Source organism: Grampus griseus, assembly GCF_964374135.1.
Source record: "Grampus griseus genome assembly, chromosome: 10".
In the NCBI taxonomy this organism is placed as follows: Eukaryota; Metazoa; Chordata; class Mammalia; order Artiodactyla; family Delphinidae; genus Grampus; species Grampus griseus.
Genome location: NC_139004.1, coordinates 98,814,517 through 98,836,187, shown reverse-complemented (window position 1 = coordinate 98,836,187; position 21,671 = coordinate 98,814,517). Strand labels below are relative to the sequence as shown.

Here is a 21,671-nt window from a genome sequence, read left to right as displayed (position 1 = left end):
GAGTTTCTTTTTGTGTATGGAGTTAGGGAGTGTTGTGATTTCGTTCTTTTACATGTAGCTGTCCAGTTTTCCCAGCACCACTTATTGAAGAGACTCTTTTCTCCATTGTATATCCTTGCCTCCTTTGTCATAGATTAGTTGACCATAAGTGTGTGGCTTTCTATCTTGTTCCATTGATCTGTATTTCTGTTTTTGTGCCAGTGCCAGTACCATATTGTCTTGATTACTGTAGCTTTGTAGTATAATCTGAAGTCAAGGAGTTTGATTCCTCCAGCTCCGTTTTTTCCCCTCAAGACTGCTTTTGCTATTCGGGATCTTCTGTGTCTCCATACGAATTTTAAGGTTTTTTTGTTCTAGTTCTGTAAAAAATACCATTGGTAATTTGATAGGGATTACATTGAATCTGTAGATTGCTTTGGGTAGTATAGTCATTTTCCATGTTCCTGGATAGGAAGAATATTGATTCTTCCAATCCAAGAACATGCTATATCTATCCAACTGTTTGTATCATCTTTAATTACTTTCATCAGTGTCATAGTTTTCTGCGTACAGGTCTTTTGTCTCCCTAGGTAGGTTTATTCCTAGGTATTTTATTATTTTTGTTGCAGTGGTAAATGGGAGTGTTTCCTTAATTTCTCTTTCAGATTTTTCATCATTAGTGTATAGGAATGCAAGAGACTTCTGTGCATTAATTTTGTATCCTGCAACTTTACCAAGTTCACTGATTAGCTCTAGTAGTTTTCTGGTGGCATCTTTAGAATTCTCTATGTGTAGTATCATGTCATCTGCAAACAGTGACAGTTTTACTTCTTCTTTTCCAATTTGTATTCCTTTTATTTCTTTTTTCTTCTCTGATTGCCATGGCTAGGACTTCCAAAGCTATATTGAATAGGAGTGGCAAGAGTGGATATCCTTGTCTTGTTCCTGATCTTAGAGCAAATGCTTTCAGTTTTTCGCCATTGAGAATGATGTTTGCTGTGGGTTTGTCGTATATGGCCTTTATTATGTTGAGGTAGGTTCCCTCTATGCCCACTTTCTGGAGGGTTTTTATCATAAATGGGTGTTGAATTTTCTCAAAAGCTTTTTCTGCATCTATTGAGATGATCATATGGTTTTTATTCTTCAAATTGTTAATAATGGTGTATCACATTGATTGATTTGCATATATTGAAGAATCCTTGCATCCCTGGGATAAATCCCACTTGATCATGGTGTATGATCCTTTTAATGTGTTGTTGGATTCTGTTTGCTAGTATTTTGTTGAGGATTTTTGCATCTGTATTCATCAGTGATATCGGTCTGTAATTTTCTTTTTTTGTAATATCTGTGTCTGATTTGGGTATCAGGGTGATGGTGGCCTTGTAGAATGAGTTTGGGAGTGTTCCTTCCTCTGCAATTTTTTGGAAGAGTTTGAGAAGGATGGGTGTTAGCTCTTCTCTAAATGTTTGATAGAATTCACCTGTGAAGCCATCTAGTCCTGGACTTTTTTTTCTTGGAAGATTTTTAATCACACTTTCAATTTCATTACTTGTGATTGGTCTGTTCAGATTTTCTGTTTCTTCCTGGTTCAGTCTTGGAAGGTTATACCTTTCAAAGAATTTGTCCATTTCTTCCAGGTTGTCCATTTTATTGGCATAGAGTTGTTTGTCGTAGTCTCATAAGATGCTTTGTATTTCTGCGGCATCTGTTGAAACTTCTCCTTTTTCATTTCTAATTTTATTGATTTGAGTCCTCTCCTCTTTTTCTTGCTGAGTCTAGCCAGTGGTTTATCAATTTTGTTTATCTTCTCAAAGAACCAGCTTTTAGTTTTATTGATCTTTGCTATTGTTTTCTTTGTTTCTATTTCATTTATTTCTGCTCTGATCTTTATGATTTCTTCCTTCTACTAACTTTGGGTTTTGTTTGTTCTTCTTTCTCTAGTTCCTTTAGGTGTAAGGTTAGATTGTTTATTTGAGATTTTTCCTGTTTCTTGAGGTAGGCTTGTATTGCCCTAAACGTCCCTCTTAGAACTGCTTTTGCTGCATCCCGTAGATTTTGGATCGTCGTGGTTTTGTTGTCATTTGTCTCTAGGTTTTTTTTGATTTCCTTTTTTATTTCTTCAGTGATCTCTTGGTTATTTAGTAATGTATTGTTTAGCCTCCATGTGTTTGTGTTTTTTACGGTTTTTCCCCTGTAATTGATTTCTAATTTCATAGCACTGTGGTCAGAAAACATGCTTGATATGATTTCAAAATTCTTAAATTCACTGAGGCTTGATTTGTGACCCAAGATGTGATCTATCCTGGAGAATGTTCCATGTGCACTTGAGAAGAAAGTGTAATCTGCTGTTTTTGGATGGAATGTCCTATAAATATCAATTAAATCTATCTGGTCTATTGTGTCATTTAAAGCTTGTGTTTCCTTTTAATTTTCTGTTTGGTTGATCTGTCCATTGGTGTAAGTGAGGTGTTAAAGTCCCCCACTATTATTGTGTTACTGTCGATTTCCTCTTTTATAGCTGTTAGCAGTTGCCTTATGTTGAGGTGCTCTTATGTTGGGTGCATATATGTTTATAGTTGTTATAGTCTCCTGTTGGATTGATCCCTTGATCATTATGTAGTGTCCTTCCTTGTGTCTTGTAACATTCTTTATTTTAACATCTATTTTATCTGATATGAGTATTGCTACTCCAGCTTTCTTTTGATTTCCATTTGCATGGAATATCTTTTTCCATCCCCTCACTTTCAGTCTGTATGTGTCCCTAGCGGGGCTCTTGTAGACGGCATATACATGGGTCTTGTTTTTGTATCCCTTCAGCGAGCCTGTGTCTTTTGGTTGGACCATTTAATCCATTCATGTTTAAGGTAATTATCGATATGTATGTTCCTATTACCATTTTCTTAATTTGGGGGGGTTTGTTTTTGTAGGTCCTTTTCTTCTCTTCTGTTTCCACTTAGAGAAGTTCCTTTAGTTGTAGAGCTGGTTGTAGAGCTGGTTTGGTGGTGCTGAATTCTCTTAGATTTTGCTTGTCTATAAACCTTTTGATTTCTCCGTCAAATCTGAATGAGATACTTGTTGGGTAGAGTAATCTTGGTTGTAGGTTCTTCCATTTGATCACTTTAAATATATCATGCCGCTCCCTCTGGCTTGTAGAGCTTCTGCTGAGAAATCAGCTGTTAACCTTAGAGTTCCATTGTATGTTATTTGTCATTTTTCCCTTATTGCTTTCAATAATTTTTCTTTGTCTTTAATTTTTGTCAGTTTGATTACTATGTGTCTTGGTGTGTCTCTCCTTGGGTTTGTCCTGCCTGGGACTCTCTGTGCTTCCTGGACTTGGGTGGCTATTTCCTTTCCCATGTTAGGGAAGTTTTCGACTATAATCTCTTAAAATATTTTCTCAGGTGTTTTCTCTCTCTCTTCTCCTTCTGGGACCTCTGTAATGCAAATGTTGTTGTGTTTAATGTTGTCCCAGAGGTCTCTTAGGCTGTCTTCGTTTCTTTTCATTCTTTTTTCTTTATTCTGTTCCACGGCAGTGAATTCCACCATTCTGTCTTCCAGGTCACTTTTCCATTCTTTTGCCTCAGTTATTCTGCTATTGATTCCTTCTAGTGTATTTTTCATTTCAGTTATTGTATTGTCCATTTCTGTTTGTTTGTTCCTTAAATCTCCTAGGTCTTTGTTAAACATTTCTTGAGTCTTCTCGATCTTTGCCTTCATTCTTTTTCTGAGGTCCTGGATCATCTTTACTATCATTATTCTAAATTCTTTTTCTGGAAGGTTTCCTATCTCCACTTCATTTAGTTGTTTTTCTGGGGGTTTATCTTGTTGCTTCATCTGGTACATAGCCCTCTGTGTTTTCATCTTGTCTATCTTTCTGTGAATGTGGTTTTTGTTCTACAAGCTGCAGGATTGTAGTTCTTGTTGCTTCTGCTGTCTGCCCTCTCATAGCTTTAAGTTTAATAGGATGCTTACTGTGTCCTCTGGGAGAAGCATTTCTTCTTTTGAAACTAGGATCTCTAGACCCACAGTCCTAAAGTTGTGGAGGTGGGAAGCACAGATTGCCCAGGTGGTCCCTGGGAATGACAGTAAGCAAGGCTGTTTCTCCTTTTACCCCGTGGTTCCCAGACTCATGTAGTCTAGCAGTTGGGAACATAGTACTCTATAACGGCCATGAATTTAGGGTATATACTGTGCCCCACTCTCACAGGGTATCATCTCTAAGCTGTTGCTCAGCTCTTCTTCAAAGCTCTTTCATTGGGTTTTTCAGTAGTGACACTATTGACATCTTAGGCTGAATAATTCTTTGTTGTAGGGGCCAAAAATGTCCCCCTTTTGAGAACTACTGCTCTCCCAGGCTGGCAGCTCTGGCACACTGTGTGGTAGGAACAGTGGAGCCGTGATCCTGTGCCCGTCCTGCACCTGTGCCCTGTGAGCCCTGTACAGTGGTATTGGCTGAGTCCTGTGGGCAGGAAAGGCAAGCCCATGCTTAGAATATGAGTCACTTCCAGGCAAGAGGAGTTGCTGCCCGTTCCCAGGTGGAAGGGATCCAGTGTAGTCAACTTATCACCAAGTGGCTGGTTAGTCTCAGGAGATGGTCGTGTTATGAGGATCTCAGTGTTGGCCTCTGTTGCTGTCAGGATAGACTTTCAACCACAGCAGTGGCTCAGTCAGCCTTGGTGAGTAGAAGCCCCTGATATTGGATCTGGGCAGAGCCTCTGTCTCTCCCGCCCACTACTCCTGCTACAAGCCGTTATGCCATCACTGGGATGAAAGAGCCTGTTGAATCAACTGGCTAAATTGTTCTTTTGGTTGTTGTTGCTTCTTCTGTGTTGGATGCTCTCAGATGGAAGCATTAACGTACAATACAAAGATCTTCATACTTTGTGTCCCCTCCCATAGGTCCATCCACATGCCTCTTCCCCCCAGATCCTGTCTTCCACCTTCTAATCTTCTTCCTTTTAGGTCCCTAACCAACCAGTGAACCATTGTCCACTCTTTGAGTCTTTGTATATTCTTATCTTGGGCCACTTTTCCATGTAAAGTGGGTAACCAGCTGTGCCACCTGCAGCGTACTCACTGGGACGATGGCTCCTCATCAGTGTCTTCCAGGGCCATCCCTGGGTGCGGCTGTAATGCATCATTTTCACCCCGTACATACTTCAAGCCAAATCATCCATGAAGCAAGCCCATCCTTTATCCTCCTCCAAAAGCCTCCTTGTAGCCGTGTGCATGAGCCAGTGGAGAAGTAGAACATTATGTGCTGGTGCAACAGTGGAAATGATGGGGGTCTGGGTTTCCTGTTTGTGCAGCTGACTTGTGCCCTCTGGCCTTGCACATGTCCAATGCTGGTGTATCTCTTACGTCCTGCAGTGGATTGCTCTTGAGCTTCGTGACCTTATGACTTGGTGAATCTGGCAGATCCCAGTTCATAATGGGCAGTTCTTGACACATGGTCATTTGATGTCCCATGGTTAGAAGCTCTGTCTCTGCCAGGGTGTAGCATCTAGGAGCTGATTTCAAATGGTGTGTGGTTCTTCACTACAGATGGCGTGGCCTTGCTCCAGAACCCTAGCAGTCTCCATTGTGATCTCCCACTGGGAGCCCACTGTAACTTCCCCTGGCTTCTCTGAACACTGAGGAGGCCTTTAGTACCATAGTTTACAGGGAGGTGTGCCCACGTGGTGGAGGGCTGCTTACCCTGCTGCCTGTATCTATCGCAGAGCTCGTTTTCGCTCTTGCCCCTCACAGACCTTGCATCCTTTTATATCGCTGGGTAAATGGCTCTGAGCATTATTCTCAAGTGTGGAATACGCTGCATCTAGGACCTGAAGAGGCCTATCAGGCAGTGTGCTTCCTTCTTAGTGGTGAGAGGTCCGAGATGCCCTAAGTTGATCTTTACTTTGGAGAGGCTGTCCCAGAGCTCCAGGTCACTTGACCCCTAAACTCCTCCCTGATGTGGTGTGCTCTCACAATTCATGAGGTGTATCTTTTCCCCGCTGGGGTGCATATATCTACCAAGGCCTCCAGTGTACTTGCCCTTTAGCGCTCACCAGGTGACAGCAGCAACGTGTCATTGATGTAGCGGACCAATGAGATTATACAGAATATCCAAACAGTCTGGCTTTCTTTGAATATCTTATGACAGGGTGGGGGAGTTAACACGGGCCTGAGGCAGGTGGTAGGCACTCTGGTCTGTCCTGTGCGGCCGCGAGCTGCTTCTCATCCTCCTTGCTCTGTGGATGGCAGAGAATGCACTCGCCAGGCCTGTGGCCCCGTCCAGACACCTGAGGCTCTGCTGATACGCTTCAGCAGGCTTCCCACATCTGCCACAGCCGGTACAGCGGGGCTTCTACTTGGCTGAGTTTGTGGTGGTCTGCTACCATCTGCCAGAATCCATTGGGATTCTGTGAAGGCCAGACTCAGTGGAGACATGATGGGACCGTCAGCTCTAGTATTAGTCAGGGTTCTCCAGAGAAACAGGACCAATAGGATATATAGAGAAAGATGTATTTTAGGGAATTAACTCACAGAGTTGTGAGGGTTGGCAAGTTTGAAATTTGCAGGGCAAGCCAGCAGGCCGGAGACCCAGGGAAGAGTGTGTTGTACTCTTGAGCCCGAGGGCAATCTGGAGGCAGACTTCCTTCTTCCTCAGGAAACTTTAGTCTTTTCTCATAAGGCCTTCAACTGGCTGGATGAGGCCCATCCATGTTAACGGGGGTCATCTGCTACTCAAAGTCTACTGACTTAAAAAGATACCTTTACAGTAACATCTGGACTAAAGTTTAACCAAGCAACTAGGCCCTATAGCCTAGCCAAGTTGACATACAAAATTAAACATCACACCCCTGCATCCTGCAGGCCTATAGGTGGCGTTAATCTCTGCCATTCCTCCTGTGATGTGGTTTTGTTTTTTCATTACTCTTTTGGCCAGGGGGTGAGAACGGCAGCTTCAGAGGCTTCCACTTGGCCTTCTGCACTGCGATAGCTCCAAAATGCTGTCTGAGAATGTGCTTTCCAGGACCACTCTTGGTACCAGTTGTGTAGGATCAGGACTGGGGAGATTAGAAACAAAGACTCCATCTGATCCTGTGATGGCACTGTGGAGCTCGATGGCCCTTCCTAGCCGTCCCCACTTGGGGCAAAGAGACCAGGCCTTTGGACTCCTGCATTTTCCAGTCTCTGGATACAGGCAGCTCCCTTTGCCTGAGGACAGTTGCGGGAGGGACTCTGAGGGAGGGAGTCAGCCAACTTTCCCAGCAGCTGGCAGAATGAGTACCTTGCCCCAAAGCCAGGATGTGGTCTGTGCAACACAGCATCCACTATCATATGCCCATATCTGCTTTTTTAAAACATCAGCCTTATTGAGATATAATTTACATACTGTAAAATTCGGTGGTTTTTAGTCTGTTTACACAGTTGTGCAACCATCACCACAATCTAGTTTTACAACATTTTCATCACTCCAAAAAGAAACCCCATGCCCAGTAGCAGTACCTAGCTTCCCCTCCCGGCAGGCAGCCACTAATCTACTTTCTGACTCCGCGGATTTGCCTCTTCTAGATACTTCCTGTAAATAGAATCATAGAACATGTGGTCTTCTCCATGTCTGCTTTTAAAATGCAATTTGACTCATAATTTAACTGAATGCTTTCACTTTTGTGTTTTAATGAGAATTGAAGAGTAAGGATAATTAAAATTTTGCAATTTATTTGAACATGTCACCTAATATTTTGTCTTGGAACACATGCTTTCAAACAAAAACTCCAATGCATTCTTTTCCTCAAGAGAAAGCAGTGGCAAATAACTGTTTTCTAATTCCTCATATTACTCAGCCATTTTGGCATCTCTAAAATTCCTGGAAGTCTCATAGGTAAAGCCTTGAAATATAAGATCCTAGTGACTAATCTCAATACTTGGCCCGAAAATATGAGTCTATAAGTGTCATTTCTGGCATCTGTTACAGAAATAATCACATTTTTTGTCATTTATCTAGCCAAAGCTAAGTGGAGGTTGAATCCTGTGAATTTAGGACCATCTCCATGATAAATATGAAATATTTAGGTTAAAAAAACCTTCACCTTATTGAAGCCACTATATAATAGCATTTTCTTCTTTTTTGCATAGATTTATAGATAAAACTAGAAAATCTAGACATTGGCATATACTCAGTAAATATTTGTTGAATGAAAAAGTGGTAGAATGAATGAATTCTAATTATTAAGAAAGTTGGTCATATCTGGAAAATCCAAATCTAAAATTTAATACATTCATGTATCTATTCTTTTTTCTTACTGTTCTGTTAAAGTTAAAACCTAAACGCTTGTTGAAAGAATACAAGACAGATTCTTACTGGGAGAATAATGTGCTGAGCTGCTGAGGGCAGTGGTACTTGTTTTCACCTTGGCAGGGAGTCATATGTTTACATGATTTTGGAAAAATTTAGTTCCATGACGTAAAATATATTAGACTAGGAGTTAGGGAAGCTGGGTGTGGGCTTAGCTCTATGGATAACTTTTGATTCACAGGTTTCCAAGTAAAGTCTAATGCATAGTTTTATATATGCTTTATTTCTGTATTTTTCTTTAAATTTGATGTATTTTAGAATACACTGGGAACAGAAACCATTGGTATAACTTACTGCTGTTTAAGAAATAATGACAACTAAGCTTTATTGGTGCAGTTATTCATCCTCTTATTCAGCCGATGTTTTTTGAGTACTTACTATGTGCCACGGGATTAAAAGTGAATAAAGATTAGTCTCTGTCATCAGTTTATTCCTACAGTTTATGAAATACAGCATGGTATATAAAAGGCCCTACAGACAGGAGAAACGAATTTAGATCCCACTCTCTGATTGGCTGCATGTTACTGGCTATGTTACTTTGTGCCCCTGTGTTTAAAATGAGTACATGGGGAACTTCCCTGGTGGCACAGAGGTTAAGAATCCGCCTGCCAATGCAGGACCAAGCCCTGGTCTGGGAAGATCCCACATGCCGGGGAGCAACTAAGCCCGGGCGCCACAACTACTGAGCTTGCGCTCTAGAGCCCATGAGCCACAACTGCAGAGCCCACCTGTCACAACTACTGAAACCCGCGCGCCTAGAGCCCGTGCTCCACAACAAGAGAAGCCACCTCAATGAGAAGCCCACGCACCGCAACGAAGAGTAGCCCTGCTTGCCGCAACTAGAGAAAGCCTGCGTGCAGCAACAAAGACCCAACACAGCCAAAAATAAATAAATAAATAAATAAATAAATAAATAAAATTTAAATAAATAAATAAAAGAAAATGAGTACTTGGGTGAGCCGGTGTGTCGATGAATTTTAGCTGAAATTTTACTTTCTTTAACTACCGGATTTAGAACAAATAGAAATTTTAAAACTGAGAGTCAAAAATTGATTCTTGAAAGAAATTTCTATTCTTAAGTACAAGTAGAATATCATAGGAAAAGAATTAACTTGTTCGAAGGAACTTAGAATCCTTAACACCTAGGCATTCAGTTTCAGAAAGGAGGAAGTCTCCTTAGCACCTGCCTAGTCTACTAGGTGTGAGTTCATATATGTTCATGTGGTTTTAAGGAGAAGCCATGTGCTTTGAATATTTATAGAATTCAAAGCACTTTCCAAAGACATCATCTTTTTTTTTTCCTTAGATCGATAAAAGCCCAGAAGGACAGTTCGCTCAACTAATGACATTGCCCAAAACCTTACAGCAGCAAATAAATCATATTATGGACCCTCCTGGAAAAAACAGAGATGTGGAAGAAACTTTATTACAAGTAGCTCATGACCCCGACTGTGGAGACGTGGTGCGTCTAGGTACGTGCATGAATCTGGCGAGGAGGAAGTGTTGGCTGGAGGGGGTCGGGGGGAGCAAACTCTGTGGCTGAGACGGGTTCTCTATTCTTCCTTGCCTAGTGAGATGGAGAGAGAGATTTCCACTCAGAATAAGAAAGCACTAACAGTCTGGGGGTTTTCCCAACCTAAATTCTTGTTTGTTTGAAGTAGGGTGCTGAAAGTACTTCTATTTTCAGATCCCTGGGTCCTAAATCACTGACAGAGAGGGAAACAATGATTCTTTTGGTCCCAAGGGCATAATGTTTAGAAGTTATTTCAAAGACATGTGTTTGTTCCTCACGGTGGTCTGAGGAGGATGGAGACTGGTGATTTTTTTTTTTTTTTTTTTAATTGTGGTACGCGGGCCTCTCACTGTTGTGGCCTCTCCCGTTGCGGAGCACAGACTCCGGACGTGCAGGCTCAGCGGCCATGGCTCATGGGCCTAGCCGCTCCGCGGCATGTGGGATCTTCCCAGACCGGGGCACGAACCCGCGTCCCCTGCATCGGCAGGCGGACCCTCAACCATTGCGCCACCAGGGAAGCCCGAGACTGGTGACATTTTTAATGCTTTTATAACATCAAGAACACCACTCTCCTCGGCTGACGCCCCCTCGGTGTGGCTCCTGTGTGCACAGTAGGTCTGCTCCAACATGGCCCCTGTTCCTCACGTCATCCCCAATGTGGACCAAAAATCTGAGCCTGATCTTCAGAGACTTGCTGCCTTTTGAGGTGTTACAGGTAATTTACAAGGTCAGTCAGTAAGTAAGGAAATCATGAAACTGAAAATGATGCCCTCCCTCAGATGAGCGCACCGTTTACTGTTGAGTACGTATTTGCTGAGCTTCCCCAGGGAGCAGCCTGGCCACCTGGCAGGATGCAAGTCACAGTGACGGTGTCACATGGAGAGACCTGCCCGTCGGGCAGAGCGGAGCATGTGCCTAGGGCGCCGGGTACCTCTTCTGAAGATACATGTGGAGGCGTGTCTTTTCTGATCATGGTGTGAGTCCTTCTGCCTTTCTGCGGGCCTGAAGGACTGTCCCGCTGTCTTCACCGAGGAGTCCTCTGAGTGATTTCAGAATAAGTTTTCCTCCTAGGCAGAAACGTTTGGTGTTTTTTTTCCCAATCTTTCCACATCTTGGAATTGAGAGCCAGCAGACTTAAGCAGATTTAAAGTGAAAAAAATGACCTTCAAGGGTCACCTAACCCACTGGTTGTAAGATGAGGCGTCCCAGACCCAGAGTGGGGCGGTCATTTGCTTGTGTTCACACAGCTGGTCAGCGACACAGCTGGTCGTTGACACAGCTGGCAGCTCCAGTCTCCTGGACCTCGATCCTGATACTCTTTTCACTGTCACTCTGACACCAGAGATAGATTTGCTGGTTTTATTGGATAGCTGGAAAGAATATTTAGTTTCAAGTTTTAAAAGTGTTAGGATGACTCACATCTGGCTTTTTTGGCATTGTTATTGTTTTTTTCTCACAGGGCTCTCAGCAATCGTGAGACCTTCCAGTATGAGACAGAGCACCAAAGGCATTTTCACTGCTGGTAAGAATTGTTAAAAATCCACACTTAACGTACCTGCTGGATTGAGCAGCCTCAGTGCTCCTGGTTAAAATGTAAAGCTTTATCTGTATCCTGCAAGTACTTGCGAAATGCTGAATTTTGATGGTCATAACCTAGGACACGGCAGTAACATATAGACAGGCAGATGGCGCTGTAATCCGGAGTCTGAGGTGCTGCTGGGAGGATTTGCTGCCCCTCTGCGTTTTCCCAGTTACTCCTTATGTGCAGGTTTCCCCTTGCGTTTTCATATCTGTGGGAGTTACACATGATATCGTTGCAAAAACAGCAGTACCTTGCCCTCCCCGCCGGCCAGTGTTCCTCTCCAGAGACAACCACTGCTGACTCTCCTGGTGGGTTATTTTTGTTTTCACTGCTGTTTCTCTGGATAATGAGCTTATATTGCTGCTTCTCTCCTTTTAATTTTAGGCATCATCTGTGGACTTCTCACTCTAGCAGATTAGAATTCAACTGCCCCCACCAACGCGCACACACACCCCCCCGCACCCATCCCTCTGTGTTCCAGATATGGTTGTGCCGTAGCTTTAGTGAAGCCAATCTTGAGTTTCCATTGTCTGACTGTGTTACTGTGATTCATAGCTGAGCCATGTGATACACTTCTCCTTGCCGTCACAGCTTTCTTTTCCCACAGAGGCTGTCGTCACCTGTCTCATGTGAGGAACCCTGTTTCCTGTATCTGGTGTCTTTGACTTTTGTGGCACACAGCCTCATCATTTTGGTGAAGCGCACCATCCGGGAACTTCGTGGGAAAGGGGGCAGAGGAGGCAGATTTGGAGCCCACGTGTGGCCAAGCGTATCTTTAGTCCACCCTCACGCCTGACTGAGGCTCAGGCTGGAGATGATTAGAAATAGTTGTCCTTTAGAATTTTGATACCATTGCTTCGATTATCTTCTCACTTCTAGGAAGTTCTGATTCTTAATCCTTTGTGTATGTTCTTTGTGGAAGCCTTTTAGGTCTTCTTTTAACCCCAGGGCTCTGAAGTTTCTCAGTGGTGTGTTTCGATGTGAGTCTGTTTTTTATCTGTTACACTGAATACTCATTACCCTTCAGTTTGGAAACTCAGAGTATAAGAATATAGGAAAAATTTATTGTATTCGCTCTTCCCATCTGTTTTCTCTCTTCTCTTTCTGGAACGCCTTTTATTCAAACATTGGACCTCCTAGACTGGTCCTTTGGTTTTCTTTCTTTCGTGTCCTCTTTGTCCTTTTTTTTTTTTTTTTTTTTGCGGTACGCGGGCCTCTCGCTGTTGTGGCCTCTCCCGTTGCGGAGCACAGGCTCCAGACGCGCAGGCTCAGCGGCCATGGCTCACGGGTCCAGCCACTCCATGGCATGTGGGATCTTCCCGGACCGGGGCACGAACCCATGTCCCCTGCATCGGCAGGCAGACTCTCAACCACTGCGCCACCAGGGAAGCCCGATCTCTTTGTCCTTTTGCTTTGCTTTCTCCACTTGAGTTTCCATTGAGTTGTTTTATTTTTGTTATTTTAATTTCTAGGAGCTCTTCTCTTTTTTTGTTCTCTGAATATTCCTTCTTTTTTAAATTTAAAACATCCTGTTCTTGTGTTATGGGCTTAAACATTGGAACATATCTTTGGATATTGCCAAGTTGCCAAAGTGGTTTATCATTTTATCATCCCACTAGGGGTAAACGAAAGTTCTTGTTTCTCCCCATTCTTTCCAACACTTGGTACTGTCTGATGACAGACTTTTCCAGTTCAGTCTCTCTTTATGCAGCTGTCTACTGAGCATCACTTATGTGCTCGCCACGCAGGATACAGGGTGAACCCTGTACCATCCTGCCTTCAGAGGCTTCATCATCTAGAAGGGGAGATGGACACATAAATAGAAGTTTGCATTACTAGGGATAAATGGCACAGAGGGAACCTGAAGAAGGAGTGGTCTTTCAGCCTGATTCTGGTCCCTGGCTTGAGATTGCCAGGGAGCTGCACGATCACACCTCTTAAGGCCTCGCTTCGGTTGCCTGGGGACACAGCCAAATGTTGCCGTCCTGAATCTTTGGAAAGATTCAGCCCGTCCACAAAGGTTTAGTAGCACGTGTGCCAAACCTACTCAGCTGAAGATTGTCCTACCACTCAGGGGTGCGTAGCTTTGCATTTCCAGTTAAGGTATTTATTTAATCTGTCTTCTTGCTGAGTTATCCTGGCAAGGCTGAAGATGAGGTACTTTTGTTTGCTTGGGTGGCTCAGGCTATTAATCTGTGTTTTGCATGATTGCACCTCCCTTACCATAATCCTTGGGTGAGGCTGGATGCTTCGGGTTTTTTTATTTTTGGCTTCCTGTGCTATAAGCAACTACTAGATTTATTGATTTTTTTTTTTTTTTTAGTTGTGATAATGGTGGTGTTACGGGGTTAAAAAATCATTTTCTTGTGGAAATACATACTAACATATTTACAGATGAAATGACAGAATGTCTGAGAATTGCTTCAAAAGAAAACATGTTGGAGGGAAGTGGGTAAGGGTGGGGATGACTCGAGATTGGCTATGAGTTGATACATTGTTGAAGCTGGTGAACATACATGGGAACATAATATGCCATTCTTTTATAAGCTTGAATTCATCTCTAATAAAAGGTTTTTAAAAATCCACCCTCATCATCTCTATTTTTTTTTTTTTTTTTTGGCTGCATTGAGTCTTTGTTGCTGTGCATGGGCTTTCTCTAATTGTGGCGAGCAGGGGCTACTCTTCGTTGCAGTGCGCGGGCTTCTCAATGCGGTGGCTTCTCCTGTTGCGGAGCACGGGCTCTAGGCATGCGGGCTTCAGTAGTTGTGGCGTGCGGGCTCAGTAGTTGTGGTGCACGGGCTTCCTTGCTCCACGGCACGTGGAATCTTCCTGGACCAGGGCTCAAACCCATGTCCCCTGCATTGGTAGGCAGATTCTTAACCACTGTGCCACCAGGGAAGTTCTATCCACCCTCATCATCTCTTGACACGTCAACCTGAAATGGATCTTTGGTCCTCTTTCCTCTTGTTCTTCCTGGTTGCCAGCAGAGGGCAGTGGGTATCATCTCATGGAACCCGCAGCCCAGATTTCCTTGTGGCAGTGGAATGCCCAGTGCTGCCTCCTCTGAGTGCTCACTGATTTTCTCCCTTCCCCTCTAAAGATGTCTCATTGGATTGTGGAACCAGAGGGACAGAATGTCTGCAGCCTGCTCTGAGGTTGCAGGAATTGTGGAAGGTGATGCGCGTTCCTTCAGATTTCGCTGGGTTTGCTTACCCTGTGCTCTGGCTTCTCTGGTTTCTGGTGGTTGAGGGCTGTGATGAAGGTGGCCCAGGCCAAGGGCAGGGGTTTGCGAGCCTCAGAGATTAGGGTTCGAACTCCAGCTTAACTACTGTGACTTGGGTAAGTTACCTAATTTTTCTTAGTTTTAATTTCATAGAGATAATTATGCCTGCCTCACTGGGTTGTGAAAATTATATCTCAAGACATATAAGAGCACCAGCACTGTGCCTGGTCTTTCCTCTTTGGTATCATTACCTAAAGGCTTCCTGCCGTCTCTTTAGAACATGCCTCCTTGCATTTTCCTATTCAGCTAGCAGTAGCCCCGTCACTAGGTCTCCAGCTGGAGTAGACTAGCAACCGTAGGCCCTGAGTGGCTGGTTTACTCTTTCTCTGTCCTCTAACTTCACAGCAAGCGTCAGAACCTCTCTCTCCTGTGCGCTGCTCTTTAGAAGTCCTCTGGATGTGGCCATAATTGCTGTTGTTCTGCCTGGCTTGTGCTGGGTGCATCTTCCTCAAATCTCCCAAGTTCTGCCTCTGGTCAGGTTTTCAGCCAGCTGATGTATCACCTGCAGAGTGAGAAAATCCCGGGTTATTTGGTTGCACTTTTCCTCCTTTGTAGCTCTTATCACTCCTCCCCTCTGCAGCCAGCCACTCGTAGTGGGGGTAAAAAGGAAGGGTCTCCTTAGCTAGTGAATAACTTTTATATTCAAATATTGTTAAATTCAGAGAGAGCGAAGCTAAGATGGTGATAAGAAGGCCTTGGCTCAGAGTTGTAGTTCACGTCTTCGCTCTGTAACCTTGGTATGTTAACAGCCCTTCTTCCTTGAAATGAAGGGGATACTAATACCCAACTCGTGGCATGTTGTGAGAGTGTCCAGTATGTACCCAGTACCTAGTAGGTGCTTTATAAACTTTAGTGAGTCTAGATCTAAGTATCAGTCTCTTCCTGGAAGAGATGGAAGCCAGGCTCTATGTCAGCCCAAAGGGTTGCCCTTTCTAATGAACTGTGTTGGGTGACACGGCAGGTGTCCTCATGTGGTCTGACACTCTGTCTGTGTTAGTTCCCTGAAATTCCCCTACCATCAGATATACCCATGTTCCAAGGTGAGTACGGAACTACTTCCAAAACCAAACACTGTTTTTCCCTTTAGCCTGGGAGTCGGTTATTGGCAAGATAATACTGACTTCTTAGACTGTGCTGTTAATGGAGCAGCGGTTTTTATCAGGGTCTCGGGGCAGCAGCTGCAGCCAGGCAGCTCGGGAGAGCAGGAGACTGTTTAGCCTCCTGGTCCTTGCCTGCGCCGCCCTGCAGGGCAGCAGCACACCGCATCACGGCTCAGCCCGGCCAAGCAAACATCACGTTCTGATCAGCCACAGCCGTTTATGTGTCTAACCTGAATGAGTAGAGAGGAGTGGAATTCTTTGCATCTTTGCGGGACGGCGGCGGGGAGCTTGGGGAGAAATGGGTCAGGGGCTTAGCAGTTAGACTGAGAAGGAAGCAGGAGCCAGACAGGGGAAGGCCTGTAAAAGCCTGAAGGGGAATCCAGAGTTTCACTGAGGGGAGAGGGAAGCCGCTGAAGGATTGTCGAAAGACGGCTGTAGCGAGAGGATAGAGAGCAGCTTGGAGGGAGGTGACGCTGTTGCTTGGGAAACTGATCGACTGCGGCTGCAGCCCGCCAGGTGAGGAGGCCTGGCCGCCCTGACTCAGGGTTTTGCAGGAGAGGCAGAGGAGAGATGCAGGCAATACTTGGAAGACGCATCCCCAGGTCTTGGTGATGAGAGGGATTTGGGCAGTGAAGCAGAGAGGAGTCAGAGAAGCTCCCAGGTTTCTGGCTTGGGGAGCGGAGGCGGAGGTGCCTTTCCTGGGGTGAGGGAACGCGGGGGAGGATGACAAGTTTAATCTTTGAAATATTGCTTTATTTTTCCCCACCTGACTTTCTGGTCAATCAGAATTCACTTTGGAGTCAAATACCTATTTACCTCTGTAGCTTCAAAAGATTCAACTTAAACAAGACAGGTTTAGTCTTGTGCCTAAAAAGATTCCGGCACGCCTCGGCCGGTCCTTTCCAGCCCTTTCCTGAAAGTGATAGAATGTATCATTGATTATCTTCTCCTTCTCATCTCTTATGACTGAAACATTTTATCTCCATTTTTTGGTACCTACATGTTTCAATAAGAAGAACACATGATAATAAAGATTTTTCTGGTGATGTATTTATCACTTAAACCTGAAAGTTTTAAAAATAAAACTGCCTCAGAAAAGATTTTCTTTGTAGATGTAGCTAACTGTGGTTGGAAATTAACTGGAAGAATGTTTGAGGCTTGCTGATTTTCTCTCCTAAATATCTGAAATATAGGATTATGGGAAGGTAGAGACCTCTCACAACCTGGTCTCATCTCTGCCTCACATTGTTTCCTGGAGCATTTTGTCTGTCACTGGACCTATCAGTTTAAGGTCACGCAGGGAATTCATAGTATTACATATGTAGTGATTTTGCTGTAGGTAACGTGAAACATACTGGAAACCAACAGAAGAAAAACCTTAGGAGCCATGTATTAGAGTAGATTTCCGTTTGCTTCCAAAACAAAATCCTGACTTTGGTTACTAATCAGTGTTCATAACGACCAGCTTTAGGTAAATAAGGATCTGCCTAAACAGGATGTCGCTAAGGAGATGTTTGCACCTTTATCCTCTGGGGAAGGAGCAAAGTCAACAATGATGGTTCTTAGAGTAGAGTTTCTCTCTTAGCAGGCTGTCTTCCTTCAAGACGCATTCTAAATGCAGACTTCCTAAGTCACCATCATCTTTAGAAAGGAAGCAGAAACCACACAAAAGCTCAGTGTCGGCCAAGTAGAAGTCTGTGGATTATAAACTCTGTGAGGGCAGAGACCAGGGCTGTTGTTCATACCGGTGTCCCGAACAACTAGCTCCGTGTCCCGTATGTGTTGGTGCCCAAGAAATGCCTGTTCAGTGTATTTCAGTGACTGAATAAATGGAAGATTCTGAATTTTCTGGTAGTAGGCAAAGTCTCCATATATACAGAAAAGTACACAAATCATAAATTTGGTGAATTTTCACAAAGTGAACAGACTCGTGAACCCAGTACCTAGATGAAGAACTAGAATAGGGCCAGTTCCCCCAGAACCCCACTGTGCCCCGTCCAGTCACTGCTCCTCCCAGAGTACCTACTCTCCTGACCTCTAATGCCATGCTTCTGTTTTGCCCATTTTTGAACTTCATATAAATACGTACTCTCTCATGTCTTTCACTCCTTGTAACAGCAGTGAGATTCCTCGTGGTGTTGGGAGTAGTCCGTTTATTCTCATTGCATCCATCGTCTGACTAGAGCACAGTTCATCCCTTCTACTGTTGATGATCCCCCGGGTTGTTTCCAGTTTGGGGCTATTTCAGAGAGTCCTGCTATGCATGTTTTGGTACCTGTCTTCGAGCGAGCGTAGGTATGCATTTCTGTTAGGTTTTTAGTTGCGGGTGGAATTACTGTATCATAAAGTGTGTGAATGTCCAGTTGTGGTAGATACTACCTAACGAGTGTCTAGGTTACACTCCAAGCAGCAGAGTTCCTGCTGCAGTACCTCCGTGACCAGTGCTTGATAGCAGGTCTTTTTCTTTTTAGACCCTCTGGTAGGTGAGTAGACGTATCATATTGGAGTTTTAACGTGCACTTTCCTGATGACCGATAAAGTTGAGCGTTTCTTCACATGCTTACATGGTCGGAGATCCTCTTTTGTGAAGTACCTATTCTACTTTTGCTCATTTTTCTTTTGAATTGTCTGCCTTTTTTTTTTTTTTTTTCTTTTTTTACACTGAAATCTCTGTATAGTGTGGATACAGGTCCTTCGTTGGACAAGTGGTATGCAAAAGTCCCCCACTCTAGAGCTTGTCGTCTCGCTGTCTTAATGGTGTCTTTTGATGAAAAGTGCTTAATCTTACTTAGTCCAGTTTATCAGTTTTGTCCTGTAAGGTTAGCAGCTTTTTGTGTCCTGTTTAGGAAATATTGCCTACTCCAAGTTCATGAAGTTTTGTCCTCCACCTTCGTTGCAACTAGAATATTAAGGCAGGATCCTTCCTTCTAATCTCTTGGTTCTTAACCTCTTGAAAATCCTGGCTCCCAGTGAGACTCTGACTAAAACTCTGGGCCCTCTGCACAGACATGCACACGTGCGCACACTCAGCAAACCTCCCTGCAGCTTCAGGGAGTTCTCAGACTGAGGCCTGTCTGTTGGCCCCTCGTTGGAGAACCCGTAACCTAGTCCAACCTGTCAGTTTGCAGATGAGGAAGTCGATGCCCAGAGACGGGGAGTCTCCCTGTCCCCAGCGGGGACTAACATTCCGCTCTCCTGACTCCCATTCCAGCGCCCTTGCCAGATCCGTCCCCGGCTGCAGCCGTCCTGAGAACATGTCTCTGGCAGAGCTGCCGAAGGGAGAGACTTCTTAATTAAGGGAGGTTTCTATCCACTAGCAGCAAAACATGGCTCCACAATGCCGCTCGTGGACTGTGGTGTATTTACCGTAAATGTTAAGCTCCCCAGAGTCTGTGAGGAAGGTTTGTGAAGCTGAGCTGGGACTCATTATGGTCGATGCCTCTTCCTCTCGCTGTGACTCAGTGCCCTGGAGTTGCCGCGTTGACCCTTACCGTGTGCAGCTACCTTGGTGTCTTGATCGGTTCTGCCTGGAATTTTAAAAAGCACCTTACGTAATAAGATTCCAGTCCCAGTGCTCGAGTGGGTGAGGTTTACCAGAGTGGTTGCTCCAGGGAGAAAATTAAAACGGGTGGAGGCAGGAAAAGGAGCTCTGAGTTTCTTGACGAGTCTCGGTTTGCAGGAGTCGGTCAGTGGACAAGCGAGGCCACAGCTTCTAGAAGCATTCACTAATGACTTTATCGGTGCCCTGCCTTTTTACCTGCCGCTGCCTGCAGTGGCGGCGTAAAAGGTCCTAAGTGCATGAGGCGGCCTACAGGTAACATGATCAGGTATTTTTGAGAGCGCTTACACGCCAGTGCTCAGAGCCTCCGGAACCAGTCCTGTTATACCTTGTGAGCGGTGCCCACACTACATGTCACACCTGCAGCGCAGACCACGGTCTGGATCCCAGGGTGAAAAAGACTGTTCGGATCTTTGGGCCACACCCTGAAACACAGACTGCATGATCTCATCCTCAGCACAAAGAAGGTCAAGCCCGTAACACCGTCTGCAAATGGGATCCTGTGAGTCCCGACAGATAGCAGCACCCCGCTTAGTCCATGCCGTCGGACTTCTTTCCCGTAAACTCCCCCGAGAGCCTCTCCTCTGGTTTCATCAGGCACTTGTGACTCAGTAGATGGGGTGCTGGAAGGGCAGGTGTCTGAACAAGGTACATCTGTTCCATCACTGCAGGTGTTTACTGAGCAACTGCTGTGTGCCGGGTGCTGCACTAAGTAATGGGGAACCCGGGATGAATAGGACAAGGTCCCTGTCCTCAAGGAGCTCCCGGTGTAGGCAGAGGGACAGGAGAGCACTGTGCAGTGTGGTGAGTGCTGAGCTGGGCGTCAGCACAGGCACCGTGGGACCAGGAGGAACAGTGGCTGAATCGGCTGGGGAGCCCGGTGCTTCCAGGGGAAAAATCTGAACGGGATCGTGGCGTCTACCAGGCAGGGTGTGGTGGGAACGCCCTTCACCGCGGGCAAACTGGCGTCACACGCAGGGACATGGCAGCAGTGCGCTGGGGGTGGTTGGGAGGCATCGGGGGCTAGAAAGGGGGCCAAGGACGCTCACTTACATATGGCGTCTTGTCTTTGCCTTCCTTTCTCCTCCTTTTTCAAAGAGCTGCTAAATTCAGAGGTTGCAGCATGCTCCTATCTGAAAGGACTCCCTTACCCTAGAAGCTTGGGTGCCTTTGGCATCCGTATCACTGCTTCAGCAGATGCGGAAATCACTCTTTTCCCTCCCGTTGATCACGATGGCCCCCAGGGTCTCCTGGACCCTGTCAGGCCCCCAGGCTCTCCTGGAACCCCAGTCAGCCCATCGCTGTTCTACTCCAAAGATGAGTCTGATCTGAATACCACAGGACCTCCACTGAGCATCTACTCAGTAAGCCTCAGTGTTCTTACTCTCTCTTCTTTTCTCTTTTAGGCCTGAAGAAATCAATGATTTATAGTTCTCTAAAACTGCGTAAAATGTGGAAAGGATGGCTGAGAAAAACATCCTGATTTTGCTTGCTTTTATCTATGTTATGTGTAGCTGAATAAAATGATCCTTTTTGACGGAACAGCGTCTGTTACTCTGACCTATTTGGTTGAATTTGAAGAGGTCTTGGTTTGCATGATACTGTACTGGATTTTGGAAATGTATGCGTCAGACCTTTATCCGGGGGGAACCAATACCTTTGAGGACTCAGCATGAGAAGAGTCCTCGTTACACACAGCACCATCTGGGCCCTGCTTTCCTGAGAGCTTCGGCTGTGGTCTGTTTGGCAACGAGGGTCAGAGGTCTAAGTGGCGGTGCACACGCTGTGGACCGGCAGCCCCGTGCTAGGGCAGGAGCTTTGGCTCTGTCTGCCTCGGCTCCATCCGCTCACTCGGTTTTCTCCAGTGAGAGCTCCAGTCAGCATCTTCCTGGATCTGGGTGTTTAACATTTCTCCTTGTTCTCCATGAGGGTGTGTGGCAGTGACTCAAGTGAGGAACCTGCAACAGACCGGTGCAGAGCTTTCCCGTGTAACAGGAGCGTTTGGGGAGCAGGAAACGACAAAGGACTCATCAGCTCAAAGAACTGGAAAGTCAGAGGTTGGTGGGCTTCAGAGTTGGATTGATTTAGGGGGTTAACAGACCAATTTCTGTCCTTTCTCCATCCTTTGCCACATTGACATCACACTAAGGCCAGCTCTCCTCTTAACTCTGAGACCCCTGACAACAGCCTCAAGGGCTGTGTGCACCCCCATCTGCATCTGGGGAGACAGGGGGAGTTCCTTTCAGAAGCCCTCTTAGAAAAGCAACAGAACTGCAACAGTTCCCAGCAAGCCTCTGTCTGGATTCCTGGG

The 21,671-nt window shown here is 45.1% G+C and overlaps 1 protein-coding gene across 4 annotated transcripts in view; it reads left to right on the top strand.

Annotated features, from left to right (window-relative positions):
• The window catches only part of TAMM41 (TAM41 mitochondrial translocator assembly and maintenance homolog), a 55,029-nt gene extending 34,131 nt beyond the window's left edge, over nt 1-20,898 (top strand). For 3 of the 4 annotated variants that reach the window (XM_082664491.1, XM_082664493.1, XM_082664494.1), the window contains 3 exons: nt 9,630-9,795; nt 11,296-11,358; nt 20,767-20,898. In XM_082664491.1, the coding sequence (XP_082520617.1) occupies nt 9,630-9,795; nt 11,296-11,358; nt 20,767-20,843 (306 nt within the window). In that variant the 3' untranslated portion in view covers nt 20,844-20,898. Of the gene's footprint in view, nt 1-9,629; nt 9,796-11,295; nt 11,359-17,919; nt 18,938-20,766 lie in introns of those variants that run through there. The other variant, XM_082664492.1, reaches the window with a different exon arrangement.
• Nucleotides 20,899-21,671: the final 773 nt, after the last annotated feature.